General features: G+C 46.0%; 1 protein-coding gene across 1 annotated transcript in view; it reads left to right on the forward strand.

The window, feature by feature from the left end:
- Window positions 1-19,806, forward strand: part of C2CD2 (C2 calcium dependent domain containing 2) — a 95,133-nt gene that overhangs the window by 46,556 nt on the left and 28,771 nt on the right. The window contains exons 4-8 of the mRNA XM_088472568.1: window positions 10,819-10,938; window positions 12,273-12,380; window positions 13,736-13,852; window positions 14,171-14,288; window positions 15,310-15,412. Coding sequence (XP_088328694.1) covers window positions 10,819-10,938; window positions 12,273-12,380; window positions 13,736-13,852; window positions 14,171-14,288; window positions 15,310-15,412 — 566 coding nt within the window. The remainder of the gene's footprint in view (window positions 1-10,818; window positions 10,939-12,272; window positions 12,381-13,735; window positions 13,853-14,170; window positions 14,289-15,309; window positions 15,413-19,806) is intronic.

The following is a 19,806-nucleotide window of genomic DNA, read 5'->3' on the forward strand; positions in this document are numbered from 1 at the left end:
AGAGCCAAAATCACTCCTGGCCTTGCGGTTGAAAAACTCAACCGCAGGCTTCTGTTCGCACTGGCGATGGTCGCGATGTTCAAGACCATCGCGATCATCATCCTGCACGCTCGTATAGGCTGTGGGTGGTGACCCACAGCTATACGAGCGTCCAGGAGGACGCTCCATAGTTATGGAGGTGGGCCCTGATTCAGAGCGAGCGCTCTGGTCAGAGCGTCCGGCTCTGAATCAGGGCCCATATTCCCTACCACATGCTCACACACATACACACAAGGGTTAATTTCTGTTGGGAGCCAATTAACCTACCAGTGTATTTTTGGAGTATGTGAGGAAACCGGAGCAACCGGAGGAAACCCATTCCACGCAAGCACAGGGAGAATATACAAACAGTTAGGGCCGTAGTGGGTATCGAACCCACGACCTCAGTGCTGTGAGGCAGTAATGCTAACCATTACACCATCTGTGCTGCCCTAAAATACAACTATTTGCAAACGATTGGTCTGTCCGACCTGTAGAAACTGCCAAAATCGTGTTAAAAATCATCCCGTCTATGGCCAGCTTAGGAAACCGACCTCCCCTGCTTGCATTATTTGTAAAATATTTGTCAATTTGAAAAATAAAGAAAATGAAAATTACACCAAAACAGTGCATTTTAAAAAAAGGGGGAAACAAAAAATTTAAAAATCCTGGGCTTTACATTGTGACAGATTGAACGAGACATTCAGGAGTGTGATACCGTCTGTGTGACGAGCTAGTGATTTGTGCGTCTTGTGAGTGCGTCGTGCCTGGCACAGTGCCAGCATCCGCTCACCACATTTCAGAGACGCCGAGGCTTCCCCCAACGCCGTAATCGCCCCATCTGTTCCTGAAAGCAAAATGCCTTTCAGTCAGACCCTCATAAGTGGATTACGTGGTGTTTCACGAACGCCAGAACATCCTGCAAAAAAAAATCCTATTACCTCTAATTACCTAGTATTATATTCTATTTGTTTATGTTATTTTTTTAGTTTATAAGTGGTTAACACTTTCAGCATTGTGGGCCTAGCATCGGCTCATTTTCCCTCTTCTGTGCTGACATTGTGGCTTTTTATATAGTTATGATTTTAGGTCATACCTTTTAGCAGAAGGAGGTTATCTGTGATGGATTATAGTACCGTTTGCCCTGGATGGGCCTGAAGGCAACGATTGTTCACCCCCCCTTCCATGCCTGTTGTTTCCAGTGTCCCGTGCTCGCCCGTGACCTCACTCTGCCTAATTCCTCCAGGACACTGAGCTATGATATTCCTCTAATCTTTCATATTGTTCTGTGAAATCTGCTCACCAAAGCATTTTATTTCAGCAGCACTTGTGCTTTTTATATAACTTCCCTCGGTTTTCCTCTTAGATTATAAGATATGGAGCACAGCCCTCACCTCACAGTATGTCTGCAGCGATCATCTTGTATTGTTATCAATGTAGGTTTGTTTTTATTAAAGCACATTAAAAGTATGTTATATGTCTGTGGTCTGGGAACATCCATAGTAAAGGTGAACCTGAGCATAAAGTCATTTATTCTTTGTAAATTAATTAGAATAGGTATAAAAAAAAAATTCAAAAATACACAAACTGCTACATGGGTACAATTAAGGGGTATTTATTAAGCTGAGAAAAGCCCTTTCTTCTGTGTTTTTACCGAAAAGCTGGAATCCCTGCAACGCATTTCACAGTGACCATTTGCCGATAGTGCTAGGCTGCTGGTGAAAAAGAGGGATACCCTTGCAGAGGTGCAGGGTTTTTACCGAGTTCCTGAATGGACCCCATGAATGGTAAAGTGCTTATTAATAAATAGACCCCTAAAACACATACACTGAGATTAGAGTACTGACGCATTCCACCAACTATTGAATGTGATGATATATGTTCTGGACAAGCAGTCCAGCTACACAGTATTTATTTATATGGAAAATAGAGCAGCTTTTTTTCCTCCTAGAGTAATGACAATAGGGGATCCCACTGTGGCCCTTTGAGCATCACAGTCTAAAAAAAAAAATAAAAAAATTTAATTTATATACAATTGCGGATAGTATCTATTCCTTCCTGTCAGGATCGGACTGGCCCACAGGGGTACAGGGGAAATCCCAGGAGGGCCTTACAGCCTGAGGACCCCACCTTCTCTTTTAATCTCAGTTTTAGACAGTACAGTTGAATTATAATTATATATTGTTATTCTATTACAGGGTCAGTTACCTGGTAGAGCAGGAATATAGATCAACAGAACATGCACTGTAGCATCTATGTTGCCTGAAGTCTATGTCCTTTATAATGGTTGCTCAGGCCTCTGTAGTGGCTGGCCACACCCCTTTAGAATGGGCCCCTACCACTGCCTTCCCTCAGTGGGTCCTTCATTCCCCAGTTCGACACTGCTAGCTGTATGCCTTTTGAGCCTTCAACTGTGGCCCAAAGCTCTGTCCTTCTTTATGTAAAGCGTTACGCAGTATGCAGGCGATACCTAAACCAGGGGTAGCCAACCTCTGTCCTCGTGAGCTACCAAGAGTTCACGTTTTCATTACTAACTAACACATTTGAAAAGATCCACAGGTGGAGCTAATTATATCACTTGTGACTCTGTGAGGAGACTTGCAAAACATGCACCATTGGTAGCTCTTGAGGACCAGGGTTGGCTACCACTGACCTAAAACCAATGTGGGTGAGGGGGGGGTGGCAATGCTCTCTCTGGCACAGGGCACCAAGAAGTTTAGTGACGGCTCTGGATATATTACATACATATTGGGAGCACACAAGCCAAGACACGGTTCTGTTTTCCTAGTACTGCTGCCAATATTACCGCAGTAGTAATATAAATATACTGTATATAAGTCAGCTGTACCATTTATAACAGCTATTGGGTTAGTTTAGTTTATTTATTGATCCGAGTCGATGTGCGTGTTTGCAGTGGACCTTCCAAAATAATAGCAATATGCTGCAGGCAACGGAATTATTTAGTTTCACGTTATCTGCTCTCATCAGACATTGTTGAACCATATTAATATATTTTAGTATCAAATAGACAAATATGATTTTTGGTTCTTTCCTTTACTGCCCCTGTCCAGAGATACAGCAGCCAAGAAACGCATCTGGGATGATCTGTTTATAAAACAGATGATTGTTGATCTGACTGTCCCAAGGTGATGATACTCCCAACCCACATTGCAGGGAATGAGCCGTTTTTCCTGTTATTCTTCCTCGTACAATGTTTTTGTTCTTCTTCGTGGCTGATAATATCTAGGGCTTCTCCCAGATAAACATTCTTGTCGGTCTGACATTTAATGCTTGTTCGACACCAATGTACTTTGTTTCGCACTTTAATCAACGCAACAAGAAAGAGACACAAGTAAGGTGTTGCGGTTTCCAAATCTTGCATTTTAAAATGTTAATGCCGCGTTTTAGAACATGGCAGTGCCAGCACAATAGATGCCATTGGTTAAAAAAATGCAGCATGCAGTAAATGGGCTGAAATTCCCCAGTGCATATGTGTGAATGAGCCCTACTTTTTAAAACCTCCCCTCCTGGAACTGGGACATGCAGATTGAGTAGCGCAGAGGATTGCGCCTTAGTGGGCAAAGTGCAATGCTGAGATGGGTGGTGCCATGATCAATGATAGGAATTTGCTGCGTATTGCGACATCAATACCCCGAATATCCCACTTCATGAGGGGTGCTCATTGACTCTCCCGGGAGACTGGTCTGCCTAATGCACAGTATAACTTTAGTGCTGCGTGTACTTCCAGCGAGAGCCACAGCTTTCATTTGCTTCTGGATTTTTTTTTTTTCCTTCTTATCGGCTGTATATAGACTTGTTTTCATTGCAGATTCACACACCGGCATATGTTGTTATACGCTGAGCAGACGGTGCCAGGAGCCGCCTGCCAGGGATCCTGTATCAACATAAGCGCAAAACATTGCAGTTTATCGGTGTAATCACCCTAATCATTTTGCTAAACTTAATTACTTTAATCACCAATTTAGAATGTGTGTGTGTGTATATATGTGGGTATATATATAATATATGTGTGTGTGTGTGTACTCACTCTATCAGGGATGTGCAGGCAGGGAAGGCAGATAGTCACTTCCCTATCATGCTCCCTGTCACGCTCCAGAGTAATGATATAAAAACGATTAGAATAATACAAAGATGATATGTGTTCCTCCCCAGCCATTGACCTCACCGCACGTCACTGATATATATAATCTCTCTAACAAACGAAGCAGAGGTGCTGGTAGCATTAGTGTGTATCTGGTTGTTATGGTGGTGGGCTGACACTGGACGATGTATCTGGTTGTTATGGTGGTGGGCTGACACTGGACGATGTATCTGGTTGTTATGGTGGTGGGCTGACACTGGACGATGTATCTGGTTGTTATGGTGGTGTGCTGACACTGGACGATGTAGCTGGTTGTTATGGTGGTGGGCTGACGCTGGACGATGTATCTGGTTGTTATGGTGGTGGGCTGACACTGGACGATGTATCTGGTTGTTATGGTGGTGGGCTGACACTGGACGATGTATCTGGTTGTTATGGTGGTGGGCTGACACTGGACGATGTATCTGGTTGTTATGGTGGTGGGCTGACACTGGACGATGTATCTGGTTGTTATGGTGGTGGGATGACACTGGACGATGTAGCTGGTTGTTATGGTGGTGGGCTGACGCTGGACGATGTATCTGGTTGTTATGGTGGTGGGCTGACACTGGACGATGTATCTGGTTGTTATGGTGGTGGGATGACACTGGACGATGTATCTGGTTGTTATGGTGGTGGGATGACACTGGACTATCTCACTTACGGCAGTTGCTGCCCGTTGTGATGACGTTGTTTGCTCTGCGTGCCCGAACGGGTGCCGGGTCCTGTTTTCGGGTCAGCAGTCTCACATGTGGTAAAGAACCTTTATAAGGAATACAAAATAGGAAAAGTTACAATATATCGCAGGCAACAAAACTTAAAATCGTTACAGATATAACACCAATGTTACACAGATGTAACATTGGAAAGATCCTAAATACATACAAGTACATATATTGAACATGGAAAGAATAAACGTAGGCAATTAGCAATTTTTTGTTATAGAGGCAGGTGTATGTGCGTATATATATATATATATATATATATATATATATATTATTACACATGTCTTCCTTTGGATCAGGAAAAAGCAGGAGCTTTAAGAGAGTCCATTCGTTCTCTTCTGGTCTCCAGGGTCATTGTTTTGGTTCCCACATTTTCGCAGGGCGCAATCTGTTTCTGGTCCGGATGCCGAACGGTCTGTCTAACCGATTGTCAGCCTGAAATCTCTCAACAGGTACATGAGAATTACCAAGTTCCGAATGGAATCTCTCCATTTTTCTAGCCATGGACTCGGGGGACTTCATGGCCTCCTAAGACATCCAGGATGACTATTTGCATGTTCCCATCATCTCAGTCACCAGCAGTTCCTCAGGTTTGCGGTCCGGGAGGATCATTTCCAGTTTCGTGCTTTGCCTTTTGGACTTTACACGGTTCCTTGGGTATTCACAAAGATCATGGCGTTCATGGCGGCTCATCTTCGGAACAAGGGAATCAGAATTTTTGTCTATCTGGACGACTTGCTTCTCCTGGCCCAGTCCCCGGAAATTCTCAGGTAGCACGTCTTGGTCAGAGTGGATCTTCTCCAGGCTCACGGATGGGTCATCAAATGGAAGAAATCCTTACTGACTCCCTCTCAGGAAATGGTGCATTTGGGGACCTTACTGGACTCCAGGGCTCAGCGGGTGTGTTCCTCCTGGCAGACAAGGTTCGGGACTTACAGTCCAAGATTCGTTTGTATCTGCATCACCGCCAGATGTCAATTCACTCTTCTGGGCTCTCTGGTCTCCACCTTTAACATGGTGGAGAATGCCCAGTTTAATTCCCAGACTCTCCAATTGTGTTGGCTCCAGGAGTCTCATCTAACCAGGGATCGTCCCTTTTGGGTTCAGCACTAGGATCCTCCTTACCACTGATGCAAGTCTTCGAGGGTGGGGGGTGGTGTCCTGTCAGCAGACTTTCCAGGGACAGTGGTCGGCTCGGGAGATCCGATTTCCGATCAACATTCTGGAACTCTGAGCGATTTACAGGGCCTTGTGTCGGGCTTTACCTATGCTTCGGGGTCGCCCTGTCCAGGTACAGTCCGACAACACGACGGCTGTCACCTACATAAATCATCAGGGCGGTACTCGCAGCCGGGCTGCCATGAGGGAAGTATGATGCATTCTTCTTTGAGCAGAAAGGCATCTTCCGTTCCTGTCAGCAGTTTACATTCCCGGAGTACAAAATTGGGAAGCGGACTTCTTAAGCTGGCAGGACGTTCATTCGGGAGAATGGGCCCTACATCCGGATGTCTTTCATCTCTTGGTTCTTCGCTGGGGGTTGCTGTACATCGACATGATGGCATCTCGACACAATTACCAGGTCCTGAGGTCAGGGCCGGATTAAGGGGAGGTTTGACAGGGGTGATCGTCCCTGGGCCCCCACACCCGAAGGGCCCCCACACCCATCGGGGTTAAAGTGAACCGGAGGAGAAGGAACCAGTTCCGCCTCCTCCGGCAAACCCAACCCCGGCACTGCAGGGAGGCACCATTTGCCAGACGCCCGCTGAGATTGTAATCAGCGTGTGCCCGGCTCCCTCCACGCAGCGGCAGCCGGACAGCCGGAGACTGGAGCTTACTCGTGAGCTCCGGGCTCCGGTTCACGCAGTGCACTATGGGAGAGACGTCATGACTCATGACGTCTCTCCCATGGTGCAGAGGAGCAGCCGGGCGACGTGGACTGGAGCAGGGCTTAAAGTAAGTAATAGCTCTTTTTTTATTTTGTAGTGCAAGCGGCTTTTTGTACTGGGGCATTACACCTGGGGCATTACTCGGTGGGGAGGGGGGGCATTACACCTAGGGGCATTACTCGGTGGGGGGGGGCATTACACCTGGGGGCATTACTCAGGGGGCATTAATATTTGGGGCACCACTTCTGGGGACATTATTACTATTGGGGCTCTACTACTTGAAGGCAGGGCATTACTACTGGGGCACTACTACAGAGGGAGCATTACTATTAGGGGCACTAATACAGGGCCATTACTACAGGGGGTATTACTACTGGAGCCACTACCACAGGGGTATTACTATTGGGCACACATAGGGGGCATGACTACTGGTGGACATTACTATTGGGGGAACAACTACAGTGGTATTGCTACTTGGGGCATGACTACAGGGGGCATGACTACTTGTGGGAGAATTGCATAAAGGGCCCCACTACTGTGGGCACTGACACTACTGAGATCCCCGCTGTGCATACCCCAAGTTCGTCACATTTAATTACAGCCCCCACATGTTTGTTGCCCAGGGGCCCTCACAGACCTTAATCCGGGCCTTCCTGAGGTACTGCTCTTGCACCAGAGATTCGGGGGCATTTCTGGTGGATGCTCTGGCTGTTCAGTGGACCTTTCCGCGTCTGTACATTTTTCCTCCAATCTCTCTAATTCTGCAGGTCCTCTGCAAATTGAAGTTGGAGGGCGGCATGGTGATCCTAGTGGCTCCCGACCCCACGAACTTACAACATCTAGGAAAAGAGGTCAAGTCCCATATATTGGGTGGGATGCGCTATTATCAATTACGCTGTCAAGCTCCTGAAAATGACATTTTCAAGGGTTTGACCGCATATGCAGCACTCTTTGGAAAGCAAAGCTTTCTGCAGCTTGGACCTGGTGGGTAATGCCATCCCCAGATGGCATTACCCAATAGAAGCCCATGGGCTTCTCTTCACTACCTGCTGTGAGAGGGGATCCAATCGTATCCCTCCCAGCACTCCCTGCAGCGTGCGCGTCATACGACACATGCACAGAGGGACGTCTGGGTCATAAGCCCTGAAGTCTCACAAACGACAGCTCTTATCGGGAGATCTGTCCTTTGTGAGTTTACTCGCAAATCTTCCTGCCTATTGGCGTAATTAACACCGGCATGCATGCAATGAGTGGCTGGATGCAAAATGCGATGCTTGGATACATCCCAACCATTGTGTTTTGGTCCAGCCAGATTGCAGTTTGTAAAAATGGGCTGTAAGATCCTGGCACACAGCAATGTTAGTTGGGGAGTGAGAAAGTTGTTTGACTATAGAAGGGGAAATAAACATAGATTTGTGTGAACTGAGTAGGCAGCTTGCAGTTGGGCAGAATAGCCCCAGGGAGATTAAGGAGGTGGTTCAGGAAACTGATAAGCTGTCTGAACAGGTGAGATTTCAGGGAAAGTCTGAAGACTATAGGAAAGTTTTGTTGTGCAAGGGAAGGAATTTATTCCACAGAGTGGGTGCAGTCTAACAGAGGCACTGTCACTGGGAGTAGGAGCAAGGTAATGAGGGTGGATGTGAGCTGCAGGTGGGCGGAATATTTTATATTGGCTTCTCCTGGTGCTAAAACCCCATTAAAATATATTTTAGATGGAAACGGTTCAGGAAAATAATATATATTGGGTTTAACAACATTTTTAGGAATGTTCATTTGGTCTAAAAATCTGTTTTTAAGTTTTCTTTTTCCAATTTTAGTTTTCTTATGTCCTTTCATTACCATTTTGACTTCATTTGCTCTTTGGGGTAAATTTACTAAAATGAGAGTTTTTAGAAGTGGAGATGTTGCCCAGAGCAACCAATCAGATTCTACCTATTATCTTCTAGAAGGTGCTAGTTAAATGTTAAGTAGAATCTGATTGGTTCCCATGGGCAACATCTCCACTTCTAAATTCTCTCACTTTAGTACAGTGGTTCTCAAACTCGGTCCTCAGGGCCACATACGGGTCACGTTTTCCAAGTCACCCAGCAGGTGCACAGGTGTATTCATTACTCACTGACGCATTTTAAAAAATCCACAGTGATTCTGTGAGGCATACTTGCTGACTATCTGGCTGCTCCTTCCGGGAGGGAGCAGCCAGATCGGCAGAACAGGGACTGTGGCCGGGTGGGCTGAGGGCAGTTTGCGGGTGTGACAGGGGGCGGGGCCACGCGAATCGCGTCAGCGGCCCCCCCGCTGCGGGGGTTTGACAGGTACTGGCGGGGGGAGACGGGGGATCTGCAGCAGGCGGGAGGCTTGCCTGCCTTTCCGGGGGGCGGGAGCTGCACCCGTTTATCGGGAGGCTCCCGCCCGAATCGGGAGGGTAGGCAACCCTGCTGTGAGGGCACCTGGAAAACGTGCACTGTTTGGGGTCTTGAGGACCGAGTTTGAGAACCTGTGCTTTAGTACATATACCCTTTTGTTTTAATGTAACTTAAAAATGATATCTTCAATTTTTATTTCATTTTACACAACGATTAATACAAATATTTGGATCAAAGGTTCCCTATAACTTTAAAATAAACAGGTGCAAATTTCAAAAAATTTTGTTTCATAATGGAAAAGAATACGGTGTTGTTATAATCACAGCTATTAATTAGCAGCTGATAGACTCCAATAAAAAACACATTTATAGATATCTGTACATATGCGTCCAGCGATGATCGGAAACAGTACAGCAACGCACGCTATAGTACGCTTAATTAAAATATTTAAAAGAAAATATTTTTATTAGATATGGGAACAGAATCTTCTCTCTGTGTTATGGCATGTTGCACAATACAGCTTACTTAACTGCGACGATCACCGGTGGCTTCAGGAGTCCCCAGGAGAGCAATTACAACATCTGTTCTGTCTTTGAATGGATAGACTCAGATTAAATGATAGTAAAACAGTATTTGTTGGTAATGGTGTAAAAGCCACAGAGGGCCTTTTCAGATGGAATATACAGATGGACTGACAGAGCCTTGCAGAGCAGCCAAACCATTGTTATCTGTGCACAGAATGATTTTCTAACGTTACTCTGCCATGGCAACGGAATGAGGCTTATTTGCTGGTAACAGACGATGACACAATCTGTATCTGGGGCACAGTGTAGAGTGTGTAGTGCCTGTGATGTATTACACTTGCGTTAAGGCCTGACAGAATCTGAGCGCTGGCTGAAAAGGCTGCTGGAAAGGGACAGTCGTTCCTCTTGATGCAGCTTCCGATGTTAAATTGCACAAGTTTGTCCGTAAAATGAAAAGATTGGCGATACCGGCTTTGTGTAGGTCTATCTCATCCTTATTAATACTATGGCAGTACTCCTCAAATTGGGGCCAAATTAGAGTTTAACGCAAGCTGGCCTTACTTACTTCTGCGTTGCACGCACGTAGAATAAGCCCCCATATGCCACCGCACTGCCCCAAACAGTAGAATCCTATACCTGCATTTTATACAATGTGGACCTTGTAGTCATGCTGTGTTTGTACAGTACACTCTCACACTGTAGGTTAGGAAATAGACACAAATAGAGGGGGTCTATTTACTAAGCAGTGTAACAGAGTGAAAAGTGATAAGGGGTCAGCCAATCAGCTCCCAACTGTCATTTTTTCAAACACAGCCTGTGAGATGACAGTTGGGAGCTGATTGGCTGTCACCTTATCACTTTTCACTCTGTCTCCTATCACTGCTTAGTAAATAGACCCCTACTTACAGACTTTTAATGAAGGGTGACCACATATAGGGGGAGATGTATCAAATCTTGGAGAGGGATAAAATGGAGAGAGCTGAAGTACCAACCAATCGGCTTCTAACTGTCATTTTACAGGTTGTGTTCGAAAAAAAATGACAGGGGCTGGTTGGTTGGTACTTTACCTCTCTCCACTTTTTCAAGGTTCGATACATTCCCCCCATAATCTGCCAATTTTTACCTTCCGCGCACACTAATGCCTCCGTGGTTTGTTTTCAGGTTGTATCATGCAGTGTGATGGGGGAAGCGATACAGTTTGCCGTACGTGTCACCCGCACTCTTCCTGCGAACTCAGGATGTCAGATGTACAATGTCCGCGTCACGCCTCTACACCTGAATGTAAGTCTGCAGGGAGACCGGACATTTGTGTTTCTGCCTCATTTCTGTTGGCGCCGGGTTTGTAGCTATAAAAGGTCCTTCGGAATATGATCTTACCTGACACGATGATACATTAATGGATGTGAAGTACTAATATAGGGGACCTCATATCTCATTGTGTTTACACTACTCTAGTTAGTAAAGCAACTAAGGGCCGTATTCAATTTGAGGAGTTAAGTCCGGATTGGCGGTAATTTACCACCCATGACTTCATTATCGCCTGTTTTAGTTTTCCTCCGTATTCAATTAGAAAGACTTTACTGCCTATTACATTGCATTGACTTAACGCCTAGGCGGAAAGTATCGCCTATGAATGGCAGGCGTTAAAAAGTGCAGATTTGGGGTTTTGGGGTGCAACGTTTCGGGAACCCCCATGCAGCCTTCAGACAGTCCCCCAAAGGTAATCTGTGTAAAAAAAAAAAATTAAGGACACCTCAAAAATTGACTTTGAAAAAGGGGGCGAAAAAAAAAAAGTTGGGGTACAAACTTAAAAAATAGCCAACGTGACTCTGGGGGGTCCCCAAGTATGCCCCAAGTGTTTTTTTTAATTGCAGGTGTTTGCGGCAGGTGGGTTTTTCACAATTTTTTTTAAGTCACTTTAGCAGCTTTAAAATATGCTGACCCCCATTTTCAAGTACCCCAAATTTGATGCCCATAGTTGTTTTGGCCAAAAAAACCTTCTAAATGCTCTTTTGCATCACCTTCATTAAAGCCACATTTATGCACCTGCCGCGGCTATTAGAAACCCCGACTTCCTTCAATAGTTAAAAATGGGGGTACCCATAGTGATCCCCCATGTCTGGACATCTTTAGGGGGGGTCCTAGGATTATTTCACATTTTTACCGCCGATCCAAGTATCGCCGGGTCCCGTTTTCGCCTATTTTCAAATTGAATACGGGGATATGCGGGCAAGGGTGCGATACTTCAACGCCTGGAAAACAGGCGAAGCCAGCGCTAAGTCCGGGCCACTTTAATGCGGCTCGGCTCAAATTGAATACGAGCCTAAGGGTTTTAAACGAACATCTAAAACCTTTCGGGGTTATTTTTTCGGCTTTAGGTGTTTTAACTAGACCAATTCCACCAAAAGCCAAATCCTTCAAGTATAGTAACGTTCACATTTTGAACTTCTCCGCTGAATAGCTTCTAAATGGTAATTGTATGTGAGCTGGATGATGTTTAGAGCTGATGCTGCAATACCCCTAATTTCCTCCCCATATGTTAAATATAGCTCCGTATGTGGCACCTGATTTCCGGATAATCCTAAACAAGCTCTAACTCCTTTGTGCTCTTCCAGCTGGAGCTCCGTGTGAAGGAGGGGATAGGAAGCCATATGGAAGTTACCTGGTCCATGGGGAACTTTACTGATCTCGATCTTCACATTCAGTCAAAAACTAAGCTGGAGGTCAGTGAGTAAGTTGCGCTGCTTAATCTCCTGTTTTCTCTATGCCGGGTGTTCTCTGTGGATCAAAATAAAACACTGGTGCGGTAGCGGCTTAGTTTGGTCAACTGAGCGAGGGCAGACCCCTATTTGCAGAGTGGGTGGCATGTTGTTTTTCTTCCCCACTTATAATTTTTTTATAAATGTGTAGTGTAGTATAAAAGCTTCCATGTTCCGGGTTAGGAAGAGATTGTAAGCTCTGCCGACCAGGGTCCTCCTCCTCATGTGTTCTGGTCTGGTCCCATCTCGTCCAACTTTCTCCTGCTTCCTGCATGTTCTTTACAACACCTGCTCTCTATACCTTGCCAATTACGTCTCATGCACAGTTTAATGCTTCCATATCTTCAGTACTTGGCCTGTTGGTCCTCTAGGTGCTGTTTATATGCTCTGCTGCCCCCACAGTACGATAGTGTACATTTTTGTGGAGCTTTGTAAATAAATGATGAGTATCTAGCCTATCAATTTGCTAGGAACCAGTGACATCACTGAGGCTTTCATACCTCAATCGTGTCACTATTTCTGGTGGAATCGGTAAGCTGAATGATGGTTCAGCACACAGTGTATGTAGGTAAGAGGCAGGGGCAGAACTATGGGAGACAATGGAGGCGCCTGCCGCCGGGCTCCAACTCTGAAGGGGCACCTCCTCCATTGTCCGCAACATATACATCCCAATTAGGGCTGTAACTATGTACCCGGAGTGTACCGTCACGGCCAATACATGGCACCCCTTCCCGGAGAAGCTACTATACACTAGTGAAGAGCTCCATGTCAGACCATCAGCTGCTGCCTTCGTCTATCTATAGCCTGTCTGCATGCAAATTGCTACATTACAGTATCAGCGGTTGTGACGGGGGGAAGGGGGGGGGCAACAAATTATAACTTGCCTCCGGGCATCTGGGATGAATTTACGACACTGGTAAGAGGTGCCAGTACTCGGTAATGAGGCAAAATTAGACATGTCTGCTTTTATAAATAAAACTATCCGCACATGAAGCAAATGGTTTGGCCCATTAAAGGTAATTAGGCCAGGAATTACCCCGTGGGTGGGATTCCAAAAACCTTAAGTTTGCTGACCAGAATTTCACCAAGCACGACATGGTGCATCAGGACCAAACAACTCCACTTTGATGTCATCTGCCCAGAGGCCAGAGCTCCAGCAGTTTTGTGTTTCAGTCAGATGCTTTTGCAAATCCTAACCCATTCCTCAGTGAGGGCTTATTGTGGAGATGGGTCTTTTACCTGGTTGTACAGGCCAGCCTACATGTGAATCTATGTCTGTATTACTTTGTCTTCCTCTCATGTATGTTTGTTCTTGGCAGACCCCTGGAGCAAGTGCAATCATGGAAACTTTGGAGGATATACTGAAAAACCTCATGGGGTGCGTCCGGCCCTCTGTAGAACTGAGCAGCAAGCCTACAGATATGAAGGACCATCGGGTATATATTGGTTGTCTTCATCAATCGCTCTCTCGCAATAAAGATTTGTAATGTATTCAGAATGTGTTTGACGGTTGGCATTTAGGTCTTGTGGTGGTACCACTGTGTGTTCACCAAAGGTGGCATTGTGCATGAAAACTGTGCCCCCGCCAAGATGATGTCCAACCAGTGCCTGAAATTACATGTCGCGCTATACATAGACTTTCTAACAGCATATGGTGGGGAATTTTGTATAAACGTCTCATCAAAAAAACAAAAACATTTTTGTAGAATATGCCGCAAAATATCATCCATAAATTGCTCTCTGTACATTTCCAGAACATACCCGAGGGCCAGTCTTCGGTTATCTGCCCCCCGAAACCACCTCGAGCTCATGAACTGAAGCTTCAAGTCCGCAATATCAAAGCAACACTGGCCGGAATCGTCGACCCCTCAGGTAGAGTATGACCAGGCAATTTCCATTCCTCCCAGGAGCTGACAATCCATGCTAAACACACAAGTTTAATATTAACCACTATGCTAGCTATGCTGCCCTGACACCCAGGAGGTACCAGCTTGCTGTTGATGGGCACTGGTGATCTTTTTTGGTGCATCGACAACAAAACGTGTGCATCCAGTTATGCCAAACATTTTGGATTTGCAGCATGCATGAGCGGATTTAGGCCCTGATTCAGAGCCGGACGCTCTGACCAGAGCGCTCGCTCTGAATGAGGGCCGTCCTCCATAATTATGGAGCGTCCTCCTGGACGCTCGTATAGCTGTGGGTCACCACCCACAGCCTATACGAGCGTGCAGGATGATGGTCGCGATGGTCTTGACCATCGCCAGTGCGAGCAGAAGCCTGCGGTTGAGTTTCTCAACCACAAGGCCAGGAGTGATTTTGGCTCTATCAGAGCCAAAATCACTCCCACTGACATCACTAGTGATGTCAGTGGGGCCGGCTTCTGACGGTAGGCGTTCCCTTGGGAACGGCTCCGTCTGGCAGGCACGCCCCCGGCACGCCCACCAAAGGGGGCGTGCTGTCAATCAACATCGACAGCACGCCCCCTTTGATCAGACACAACGAGCGAAGGAAAGTCCTTCGCTCGTCGCGTCTCGCGCATGCGCACGACAGAGCTCCCTCCGTCGTGCGCATGCGCAGTGCACACCATCGACCCACTTGCGAGCGGACAGCCGCTTGCGAGTGGGTCTGAATCAGGCCCTTAGTTTGCCATGTTTAGCTTCTGATAAATGTGTCCCCAGGAGAATTTTCATATGGGATTCATTTGTCTTTCCAACTCCTCTCCCAGTCCTTCCCGTTTACCTTTGCGTGTTGACAGTAAAGCAGATAAACCGATAAATCTGTCTTGTAAATCATTGTTTATATCTTTTTTGTAGCCACGTGCTCTTTCTGACCTGAAAATGAGTTTACAGATGCGATGCATTTAATAGAGTATATATCTATTATCTGCCCTCAGGTTTGGCAGTGTGCTCAGCACAGCTTAACGAGCCTGTCCAGCGATACACTACTACAGCCATAAAACACAGCCTGAGCCCCTGCTGGGAGGAAGAGTTCATCTTGTAAGTACTATATTCAGAGCGTTGGGCTGGGTACGAAGGGCCCACTGGGGAAAGCAGGGGCCCACAAAATAGCATACTGCTGATGGCAGTGTGGCCTGTTGTCAAGAACGGAGGCAACCCGTGGAATGCTTCATTAGTGTTTAACAGGCTTACCCTCCAACCATCAAGTGTATGCTGCATGCGGCACAGTTTGATTAGGCAGCAGACAGTTGTGACATATCCTAGGTGCAGTGATGTGAGGTCAGGTGAGGCAGAGCCTTTCCTGTCATACTTGGGTATACTCCAAAGTTTTGACTAAAAATTATAAGAAAAAAATTAAAGAAAATATTATAAATATCTTCTTTGTATTATTCTAATAATTTTTATAGTCAAAACTCTAGAGTGAAAAGTGTATGGCAGGTGAGGCACTGCCTCCCCTGTCTACCTTTTCCACACATCCCTGATCAAAACACACCAAATTTCCAGCACTATATACTGCTACACCTCTGTATAATGCCCACATGAGTCCTCGGGTTAATATATGTACCTGTAAATCTGCTCTGATACTAGCCAGTGCCTCCCCAGCCATTTACCTCACCGCACGTCACTGCCTAGGTGGCAGGGCCTATGAGGATTTCATCGGCACACCAGTCTAACGCTGCAAACAGAGCCTAAAGTGGTGTATTTTCAGCCTCAGCAACAGTTTTTACCACATAATTTTTTATAAGTGATTTTACCATTGCAATGGTTGTAAGTAAAGCATACTACTTTCCCGTGGTGCCCTGGAGACTCATAAGGACTCCCGGGCCAGTAAGCCTAACTCCCGGATCCCATACAATCTTTTTCTGAGGTTGCCTGGACCACGATGATGCGATTTTAAACATCACAGCGCTGTCCATGACCGTGATGACGCATATTATCATCGTCACACCTACCGCACTTTCTCCTTGGGGTGTGGTATACTAAGTCGACATAATGCCGACATTGTTAAAAATTTTGACCTAGAGCATCTCAACTCTGCTGAAATGACAAAATGATAAATGTCTGCAAACCGTCTCTGGTGCCCCAGTGGTCACTTCTCTGGTCCCGACAGCAGCAGCATTTTCAGCTGCGGATTTCAGGTCCCGGTGGTCACACGATGAGCTGTTCAGGTGGAGACATCCAATGTGCGGCGTTTCAGAGAGTATACTCCCACTGTCCTAAAAGTAGTGTCACACTGCACTGCCCTGACCCAGACACTTTATTACCTAGGGCAAGTTCCACTTATTGCTGAATATATATTTTTATTATTACTAAATATAAAGGGAAATGCATGCCAGAGTTATGAGAGGAATTTGGAGTTCCCTGCCCTGTAGAGGTTACAATCCCGGCTGTCGACATTCCGCTGGTCAGAATACCGACAGCCAGAATCCAGACACCCATAGGGAAGACAGGTAAGTATTTTCCTAACCCCTACCCTAGTGCCTAAACCTAACCTCACCCCCTAGTGCCTAAGTCTAACCTCCCCCTCCCCGCACGCTAAGCCTAACCTCCCCCTCCCCGCACCCTAATCCTAACCCTCCCTCCCCGGTGCCTTACTCTAACCCTCCCTCAAGTGGCTAACTCCCGCACCCTAACCTCCCCCTAACACCCCGATTCTTACCTTTGGGATGCCGGCGGTATGGATGCTGGTGCCGGGATCCCGACCTGTCGGGATTTCGGCGCCGATATTCAGACCGTTGGCATGCCGGGACTCCGACTACATCCCATCCATATATACAGAGCCGTAACTAGACTTTTTGGTGCCGTGTGCCAGAAAGAGCATTGGCGCCTCCCTCATTTTTCAAAGGGACATACTGCACCCAAAAAAGGGCCATAGCTTCATGGGGAAGGGCCAGGGAAGAGATAGGAGAGGCCAGGAGATGCTGGGGATGAAATAAGAGGAAGCTACAAGCAAGAATGATAATAAACAGAAATTTGACAGGCCCAAACAGCGCCCCCTGCCCTGTGGTGCCCTGTGCGATGGCACCGGCCGCACTACCCTAGCTACGGCCCTGCATATATACATGATTTCAGAAGCGCTTGTCGCCTATACACCATGAAGGCTGCCATTTTGTGGCCTAAGACAATATTTCTGAGCATGCAGCCTATCTGTTTGAGAGGAACCAGTGACCGCTTGAAGGCATTATGGCTGCCTGCACTGTACACAACTGCAAAGGAGTATGGGTAATCCAGGCTAAATGTGTGCTGCTACATTTTACCATAATGTCTATATTCCCTCTCGTTTTTTTTTGCTTAAAATTGAGTAAAATTCAAGTCCTCTGACAATCCCCAGGTAACGAGAAAACCGCAGTACATGCAAAGCCCCCAAAACGTGTTCCTTTTGTAATCGTTCCCGGCACTATATTTATATGCAATATTTGTGTTGGATTTACTGTACATCTCCTTTTAATGTGTTCTCTCCTTTGAAAACAGTCTGCAGCTGTTATCCCAGAACCCAGATCCTGTGTCTGGGAGATTGCGATGAAGCTGCAGGAATTTGAAAAATGCACAATGTGGTGTCAGGATTTCCAACAAATCATTTCATCTTCCTGCTCCGATGCCTGTAATCTGCCCGCACCAGTGCTGCGGGTAGAGGGGGAAGGGAAAGGAGCTCCAAATAATGAAATGACACTAAATTAAAATTTCATGTGAGAATAAACCGTGACACTGTTGGAACAGATATAAGTATAAGGCAGGAAAATCATTGTTTTAAATGTCTCTATACCAGTGTTGGCTAACCTTGACACTCCAGCTGTTATGGAACTACATAACCCAGCATGCACTGCTACAGTTTTGCTATTAGGGCATGCTAAAACTGTGGCAGGGCATGCTGGGATATATAGTTCCACAACAGCTGGAGTGTCAAGGTTAGCCAACACTGCTCTATACCATCATATTCCAAGGCGGGCGACTTCTGCACACAGGCTGGGTGCTAAACCGGGTATGGCCAAACAGTCTGTTCAGCAAACCTGACTACGGCCTGAGACCACTGCGTATTTTTGGATGCCATTTGTGACCCTGCTTCACAGACCTTGGCATGCCTTTTACAGGCAGTGTTTTTTAACCATTTCACTGCCCCCTGCATGGGATTTATCTTGAAGCATGCCCCATGCTGTAGGTGCCTCATCGTGCTTAGAGCTTTCATGATAATAGCGATCTGGATATTATCTAGTTGGACAGAGATTTCCTGCAGATCGTTAGCTCCAGATAAAGGTGCGTCCGGAGTTTACTGCATGAAAAAGATTTTCTGGCTCTGTGACGCTCCGGTTTATATGTATTCCACGTTCGCACATTCTGTACAAAACAAAAACCATGTGTGCATTCATTTAATATATCTTTTTTTGTAAAAAAATAAAATAAAAATGAAAGAAAACATGAATAAAAGCACACACAAATACTTATTATATATAGTTTTTATCATGGCCCGAAATATACACCAGTCATCCCATAGTTGGTGTCCCAGCAAGTGCTAGATATCACAAAAAAGAGGTGTATTTCTCAACGTAAACTAAGTTTTGGAAAGTTAGTAGGCAATGTAAACAAAGGTGTTTATTTAAAAAAAAAAAAAAAGTTTTAAAATGCAGTAAAAAAAAAAAGAAGCCTTTTCCCTGTGTAATGCACATGCATTTACATACTTGCTAGAGCAGGGATGGGGAACCTCAGGCCCAGGGGCCTTATAAGGCCCCAGAGTCATTTGGGCTGGCCCTCAGAGCTTTTTTCTGATAGCCTCATCTGGATAGCAGGGTGCAATTATAGTCACCCTGCTATCCAGATGAGGCTATCAGAAAAAAGCTCTGAGGGCCAGCCCAAATGACTCCGGGGGCCAGAATCTATGCAGTAGTGCCGCCTGGAGCGTCCTTAGGATGCTCCAGACCGTCACACCGCTTCCCTTACAGCTCCCCAAAGCTTCCTCAGGATGCTCCAGGCATTGCTGTAATCACTAGCAATTGTGACCCCGCCCCCATGTGACATCACACGGAGGGGGTGTGGCCTGCACCGGGCCCGCCAATAATGTTATATATATATATATATATATATATATATATATATAAATGGCCCGCAACAGAAAAAAGGTTCCCCACCCCTGAATTGCATATCTGCGCTTAGGAATTAGTATAACTTTTTCTAGTGTAGAGTAAATTATGATAAAGGTTGTTCACACAAACATTCTGGAGTTACAACCTCAGTATGGTCCCCTGGCAGTATAGGGGTTAACAGACGAATGCAGTCTTGCTGTAATATTATTAAAGCCTGGTAGTGGGCTGAGATTGCAGCCCCATGTAAAGCGCCAGGGAGCTAGGAAAGGGTTACTCGTGGCTTTTAGGTACTGTATTTCCAAAAACAAAAGCTCTTGTGTTCCTACTGTCATGGTACATAATACAGGGGATTTCCAC

Source organism: Taudactylus pleione, unplaced genomic scaffold (genome assembly GCF_031769625.1).
Source record: "Taudactylus pleione unplaced genomic scaffold, aTauple2 ptg000126l, whole genome shotgun sequence".
NCBI lineage: Eukaryota > Metazoa > Chordata > Amphibia > Anura > Myobatrachidae > Taudactylus > Taudactylus pleione.